The 8,650-nt window shown below is 32.0% G+C and overlaps 1 protein-coding gene across 1 annotated transcript in view; it reads right to left on the bottom strand.

The window, feature by feature from the left end:
* Positions 1–539: 539 nt before the first annotated feature.
* LOC135196557 (uncharacterized) overlaps positions 540–8,650 on the bottom strand; it is a 135,056-nt gene continuing 126,945 nt past the window's right edge. The window contains 2 exon segments of the mRNA XM_064223403.1: positions 540–786; positions 5,253–5,330. Coding sequence (XP_064079473.1) covers positions 563–786; positions 5,253–5,330 — 302 coding nt within the window. The 3' untranslated portion in view covers positions 540–562.

Genomic DNA, 8,650 nt, shown 5'->3' with positions numbered 1-8,650 from the left:
ACCAAGCGTTGTTGATCACTTTGACTTTGGATACACGAACCTATGTTTAATGTCACATTTGAAAATATCAAAATATATTACATGGCATATATTCACAGGACACTATTATATCACTTTCAGACAATTAACAACCATTTTCACAGCTTAGATAAAACACTAAGTACGGATAATACAGTAGTTCATCTCTAGGCAGATTGAAACAAAAACTCTATTGTATAGATATTACAGACTTAGCACAAACTGAAGACTTGTAGTTGGCTTCCTGGTCAGACGCGCCTCAGCTCAGACGCCGGGAGGAGATAGTCTGGCGAGCCAAGTGGACTTGTCTATCAAGATACGGATAGACTTCTAAGTTTATTCACAACTGAAGTTATATGACCGAAAATAAAGTGTTTAAGATGCACTGCGATGGAATGTTATTCTCTATAAACTTCAAGGAATTGCCATATATATATATATATATATATATATATATATATATATATATATATATATATATATATATATATATATATATATATATATATATAATCTATATATGTATATGTAGAGGTTACAAGTATTACGGGAGCGTCCCACTAACTCCTATTCGATTACGGGTTGTCTTTGCAGCGACGAACCCAAATACATCATAGTCTCCCAGACAAAGTAACAAGAAAACGGAGACAAAGAAAACGATCAGCGGGATTCTTATGTGCGAAGAGGATCCTGCTGCGTCGAAGCTATAGGAGTGATCGTAAGAGGATCCTATGTCACGCCCTTGGCTCATCTCCTTCTTCTGGTTATCTGTGGGAGAGCGAAAGGACTCATTGTGTAGATAAAGAGGAAGATTGGCAGAAGAGGAAAATGTCGCTTAGTATGGAAGATTGTGAATTTATATGTTAATAGGGTGGTGTGTGTATATATATATATATATATATATATATATATATATATATATATATATATATAATAGTATATAATATATATATATATATATATAGATTATATATATATATATATATGTGTGTGTGTGTGTGTGTGTGTGTGTGTGTGTGTGTGTGTGTGTGTATATATGTTTATATATGTAATCCAACACACACATATATATATATATATATATATATATATATGTGTGTGTATATATATATATATATATATATATATATATATATATATATATATATATATATATAATGTATGATACACACACACCTTTCCACAAATAATTAGCATCTTGATTTCATGCCATATACAGTTGGACCAACATCTCAGGTCCTGTTTGGAACATTTTTGTGTAATGAAAAGGTAAAAGGGAAAATCAGAGCAAATTGGCAGAAGGATCTGCAAGCAGAAGTTTTGATAAAGGTTCACTGAAATGGAAACCTCAAATAGTAATAGCATTATATTGAAAATGATGGATTATGAAGTCATTAACAAATTTGGTTATAGAGTTCTTTATTTTGGGAAACCATTAATAAGTAACTATACTCTGTTTTTTCCATCTGTCCACCCGCCTGTGGTGTTTGTGTATGGTAACTCTGCGTCCCAGGCTTTAGATAGTTACGCTATGTGTAAGTTTTAGGTAAATAAAAGGATATCTGGGTGCACATCTGCAACTGAAATTACTGTACACGAATTAGACCGTTAATATTCGAAATAGGATGTTATTATTATTGTTGAATGTAAGCTGAATGTAGCTATCTAAAGCCCGGGACGCATATTTCCCAAGTCTGGAAGAGTATAGGGATGGGGAAAATTAGGACCAATCAAAGGGCGTGGAGCTGATACATGACGTCACAAGCCACGCCTTTTAGCTCTCTCCTCAGTCCCATATCCATTACTGCCGCCGGTCACGATGCCGAAGAAATACTTCTCAATTTCACAGTTTACGCCTTATATGACTTATACATTTTAGTCAGATATATCTAAACATAATGCGGCACTAATTTAACAACAACATATTCTTCAAATGAGATACGCCGTGAAATATATTATGCGTTATTGGCTTCGCCCTCTTGGTAAATAATATTTTCAAATCGCGAATTTCGAAATTATATACTTGAAAATGCATGTTTAGAGCCATTTATAAAGAGTTGCGATAACTCATGGTATGAATCATACATTATACAAGATGATAGAAATGATGGTATCTGACCTGTTTGTAGTGGAAAATAGAGAGAGGAAGTAGGCTTACACTACGGATTTCCATGGACATATGCTATTTCGTAGTAATGCACATTACTGTGCATTGTATAAAAGCAATATACTGGCCATTACTACGCCATGAACAGGAACCAGAATGATACAGTCCCTACTATTTACAGGGCTACAGTATCACCTTCATTCTAAGTATTTCAAGAGCTAATGTGCCCTTAAGGAAACCTACGGTATTGTTCTTTGGTGATCTAAGTTAGCCTACTGTATCCAAATATAGTTAATTGACAAACTCATCCTGTCAGTAGCTAATGTGAATACCTTTATTTTTTCAAGGCGTACTTGATAAGCTGCAGTACAAAAATTGCCTTTTTGAGGTGGGTTCCGTTTTGATAACCTTCCAGATGGCCTTATCTGATTGGTACTTATCACTCTTTATGTACAAATATATAAAAAGTTTTTACTGAATATTTTTTGCTTTTGATTTTTACTTTTCATACACTGTATACAACAAATAAAAAGTGATAATACAATTTAGTATTGAATATTTTTAGCGAGCCCTTACGTGATTTTTGCTTAAAACTCATTGTGTACAAAGAAAACACTAATTATTTTATTTATTTAATATGTTTAGCATACCCTTCGTACTTGTCATTCGTTGTGTACAAAGAATTAAAATTAGTATTTCATTAGTATTTAATATATTACTTAATATTTTTAGCAATTATTGGAGTGCAGAATAATACCTATTTAAGGAATTACAGTGGACTTTTTACTGAGCTGAACTAGAGCAGAATTGGTGCATGAATTTATTAGAACTGCGATATGCTTTAAAATAGATATGGGTGACACTTTTTTGCAAACTCTCTTTCAACAGAAAATGTTATAAAAATATGCAACATGTATTAATTAAAGCAAGAGATAACGGTAGTGTATGAGTATACCACTATTTTCATACAAGCTCACACTCAATAGCCAAATGTATTCCTAAAATTAAGTGCATAATTTTTTTTTCTAATATACAATTTTGGCATTATGCCAAGCACTGGGGCACCTAAGGCCATTCAGCGCTAAAACGGAAATTGTCAGTATCAGGTTTGAAAGATGCAACAGGAGGAAAACCTCGCATTTGCACTATGAAGCAATTGTTAGGAGAGGGTGTACAGTTAGATGGAAGATAGAGAATATGAAAGGAGGTACAGTAAAAGGAATGAAAGTAGTTGCATCTAGGGGCCGAAGGGACGCTGCAAAGAACCTTAAGTAATGCCGACATTACACCGAATTCGGTGTACTGACGGCAATACCCCTACGGGGTGCATAAATTTGTCATCAAAACTGTATCCTCCACATTTCATTTAAGCATAAGGTAGTTATTAGTTTAGTACTGTACATAATACCTTTCTATAACCTGAAACAACAGGCAGTAACGCCTAAAATACGTTCCATGCTCCATGCTTTTAAAGTTGTCACTTTCAAAGTCCAAGATTAAATTCATCTTGATGGGAGTCGTAGTGCCGTGAAGTTCTTGGCCTTCAGTCTGTAGTCTGTAGTGCTAATTACAGGTCATACACCATCATTTTTACCATCTTGTATATATTTTGTTTCATCCCATGAGTTATTGCAACTCTTTATAAATGGTATTAAACATGAATTTTCAAGTATATAATTTAGCCACCCGCGATAAAAATATTATTTATGCAGTAAATATCGACTCTGCGAGCAGGAATTAACAGGCACTGAGCGCTATTACCAAGAGGGAGAAGCCAATAACGTAAAATATATTTTACGGTGTATCTCATTTGAAGAATACATTGTTGTTAAATTAGTGTTTCATTATGTTTAAATATATCTGACTTAAAATGTATAGGTCATACAAGTCGTAAATTGTGAAATTGGGAAGTTTTTCTTCGGCATTGTGACTGGCAGTAATGCCTATAAGACAAAGTGTAGCTAAAAGGCGTGGCTTGTGACGTCATGAATCAGTTCCACGCGCTTTGATTGGTCCTAATTTTTCCCTATCCCTATACTCTAACAGACTTGGGAAATATGCGCCCGGGACGCAGTGTTACCATACACAAACACCACAGGCGGTGGACAAATGGAAAAAAACCGAGTACAGTTAAAGAAATGAGCATGTTTTGTATGGTAAAAATATAAATGAATTGAAAGCAATTTGTTTTCAAGAGTAATTAATAAGCATCACCGTGAGGGAAGAATGGCCGTTACTGCCAAGGTACGAGAAGCATTCACCCCTGAATGTATAAATGCCAACATTGATTACCTAGTTTAAAAAAGGTGTGTATTGTGTGGCTTAATAAAATTATTGCCAAGTTAAAAGAAGTATCAGTCTTATGGCCCCCTACCCCCAGAAAAAAAACTCCACGACAGAGAAAGTATTCGTAATGAATTTAGTATGAGCATTGAGTGCAGCGTTAAAAGAAGACATTATTCTAAAGTAAAAATAAACATCTTTCTTGATACCAGAAGCATTCAGTCTGTAGATCAAAGAAACTGCTATTGCCAAGGCAGAAAAAGCTCGCACTCCCAGTTCTTAATGATAAGATTTCATTAAACAATAGCAATGATTGGAATAAGATTTCATTAAACAATAGCTATGATTGGAGACTGAAGAAGCATTTGTTACCCTGACAAATGTAAGAAATTGCTCGCTTGAAGGCCGCCACTAACGATCATTTATACCCACTCAGTGATGCACGCATAGTTGGCCTGTACAGGCAAATGCGCATGTATAACTGAAAGTTAATGGGTTCAGTTAAGCCTGCACCGGCATAACTGCTCAGGTAAAACTGAACGTTAGTGGGTTCAGTTAAGCCTGCACCGGCATAACTGCTCAGGTAAAACTGAACTTTAGTGGGCTCAGTTAAGCCTGCACCGGCATAACTGCTCAGGTAAAACTGAACGTTAGTGGGTTCAGTTGAGCCTGCACCGGCATAACTGCTCAGGTTTGGCTGCACAGTCACAGCGCAGGTACAAGTGAGCGGTAGTGGAGGCCTTTGCCTGGGGTGCGGTAGTAAAGATAATTCTTATGGATAGGAGAGGAAAATCGAACGAAATGAAATGGGATAGAATTCTTTTGTTCGTCCCCTGTCTCTTACTGTCTTTCTTTCTGAAGACTTCGTCCACCTCGGAGAAGACTTCGTTCACTGCCTCGCCGCTTCTCCAGGAGTTCGGTCCTGTTCGAAGGGGGAAACGGGTTAGAATTAGTTAATTAGACAACATACTGTGGTATGTGCAGTTTGTTGGTATGAATGGTGTGAACTTTGTGAATGAAAGGAAAAAATGTTGACGCGACTGTGCAGTAACTTTTCATATACATATATATATATATATATATTATAGATATTATTAATATATATATATATTATATATATATAATATATAAATAATAACATAACGTATTATATATTTGTTTTATATACATATAATATAATAGAAATAAGTATATACGTGTTACACATATTTTATATATATTATTATTTATAATTATATAATGTATACATATGTATATTCTTATTACATACATAAATGTCTCCTTAAATCCACGGTAGAAAGGTGAGTGGAAAAACTGGGGACTTTGAACAAGTACTTTCGTGGCTTATTCTATATTTTCAAATTCACACTGAATATAATAGAAGTTGACAGATCTTATATACTAGAACAGAAAAGGGGCGGGGTTACAGTTTTTAACCCAGCCCCCTTTCTGTTTTTGTATATGTCTGTCAACTTCTATTATACAGTGTGAACCTGAAAATATAGAATAAACTACGAAAGTACTTGTTCAAAGTCCCCAGGTTTCCACTCACCTTTCTACCGTGGATTTAATGATATTCCTAAGCACGTGTTTCCTTCTTGCTACAAAAATATATATATATATATGTATGTATATGTTCATATATATATATATATATATATATATATATATATATAATATATATATATATATATATATATATACTCATACACACACACACAAGGATTAAGACCCGAACAAAGGTCTATTATTTCAACAGTGATTGTGATTCTTGGGTGCAATATGAGTCATTCGAACGATAGCATCTCTAAAAATGATAGGAATAATTCAGAGTATAAGATAAAAAGCAGCTGACAATTAAAACACCGTCTGATTGTAAGGGCACTTTTGTGGATGATATGAACAGTATTAGGGGTATAAATGAAAGGTCAGGCTAACAAGAAATAGCATTTATATATACATATATTGTAGATATATCTATATTTATCTATATCGATATATATGATATATATATTATATATATATTCGTTTACTCTATGCTTTCGCTATGAGTGTTAACTTTTTAATTATCAATGTGAAGCAGTCCAGAATTGGCTATGATGAATATGATTGCTAAGAGAAACATGAATGGTATATAGCTAATATAAAGGGGAAATATTACAAAATCTACTCTGCAGTGTAAGCGTACCAAAATTCCATGAATAATCATTTCGGCAATCAGCTTGAATGGAAGAAAAAATAATAGGAAAAATATTAACCGTTCAGAATTGTTTGAATGCGTTTATGAACATGTATAAGAGCTATGAGTGCTATTGTTAAATATCTACCTTCATGTCAATAGTCGACGGAGTTGTGGTTTCCCTTCTGGGCTCCATCTTATAAAATGAAAAATATGTTTTCATTTTATAAGATGAATTAGGCTGCTAGGTCTAACAATAATTTTTTGTAAGGCGGCACTTATACGTATATATATACATATATCTATAATATATATAATATATATATTATATATATATATAGATATTTATAAATATATTATATATTCATATATATATATATTATTATGATATATTATTATTATATATATATATATATTATATATATATATATATATATATATATGATCAAATATCTCTGATTTCAGTCTCTCCTCTAACGCAGAAATCCGAGTGGGACAAGATTGTCTTCGAGTTAAATTCCTTGTTTCTCCTATTTCCACGTGTGGTCAGGTCCTTGTGTTTTTTTTTTCCCACAATTATTCAATTATTCTTGCGTCGAAGTGAGTACTACGGCTGGTAGTGTTAAAAATTCATTTGGTTTAGTCTGGAATTTACAATACTTTTCTATTCCATTTTATCTGAGCGACTTCTGCACTTCAGTACCTTGCAGTTTGAATGGTGTGATAATGGAAAAATATGATCTTTAAATTTCTGATATATCTATAGATTCTGAGAGAAATAATAAATGATATGATAATGGTAAAATATAATCTTTGTATTTCGAATATAATTATAGATTCTGAGAGAAATAATAAATGATATGATAATGGTAACATATATTCTTTGTATTTCGAATATAACTATAGACTCTGAGAGAAATAATAAATGATATGATAATGGTAAAATATAATCTTTAAATTTCGAATATAACTATAGACTCTGAGAGAAATAATAAATGATATGATAATGGTAAAATATAATCTTTGTATTTCGAATATAACTATAGTTTCTGAGAGAAATAATAAATGATATGATAATGGTAAAATATATTCTTTGTATTTCGAATATAACTATAGACTCTGAGAGAAATAATAAATGATATGATAATGGTAAAATATAATCTTTGTATTTCGAATATAATTATAGATTCCGAGAGAAATAATAAATGATATGATAATGGTAACGTATATTCTTTGTATTTCGAATAAAACTATAGACTCTGAGAGAAATAATAAATGATATGATAATGGTAAAATATAATCTTTGTATTTCGAATATAACTATAGACTCTGAGAGAAATAATAAATGATATGATAATGGTAAAATATAATCTTTGTATTTCGAATATAACTATAGTTTTTCTGAGAGGAAATAATAAATGATATGATAATGGTAAAATATATTCTTGTATTCGTAATATAACTATAGACTCTGAGAGGAAATAATAAATGATATGATAATGGTAAAATATAATCTTTGTATTTCGAATATAACTATAGACTCTGAGAGAAATAATAAATGATATGATAATGGTAAAATATAATCTTTAAATTTCGAATATAACTATAGATTCAGAGAGAAATAAGTGCTATGATAATGATAAAATATAATCTTTGTATTTCGAATATATTTGTGGGTTTAGAGAGAAAAAGTAAATGGTATAGTAATGGTAAAATATACTATGTAAATTGCGAATATATCTATTGATTCAGAGAGAAATGACAAATGATTTGATAATGGTAAATATAATCTTCAAATTTCGAATATATCTATAGTTACAGAGAGAAATAACAAATGATATGGTAATGGTAAAATATGATCTTTTAAGCTTTGAATATATCTATTGATTCAGAGAGAAATAATAAACAAGTAATATTATATTTTTGCAAAGGTGTCTGGCCACAAAATATATATATAAAAGTAAACTCAATGTGAAATGTAAATCATCGCGTAAATCATTACCGCGACGTACACGAAACTGTAAATACCAAGAATTATTTACCAGCGCCACAGAGCCATTCTT

This window comes from Macrobrachium nipponense, chromosome 18 (genome assembly GCF_015104395.2).
Source record: "Macrobrachium nipponense isolate FS-2020 chromosome 18, ASM1510439v2, whole genome shotgun sequence".
NCBI lineage: Eukaryota > Metazoa > Arthropoda > Malacostraca > Decapoda > Palaemonidae > Macrobrachium > Macrobrachium nipponense.
The sequence above is the reverse complement of the archived record's forward strand: the minus strand, read 5'-3'. Positions and strand labels throughout refer to the sequence as shown.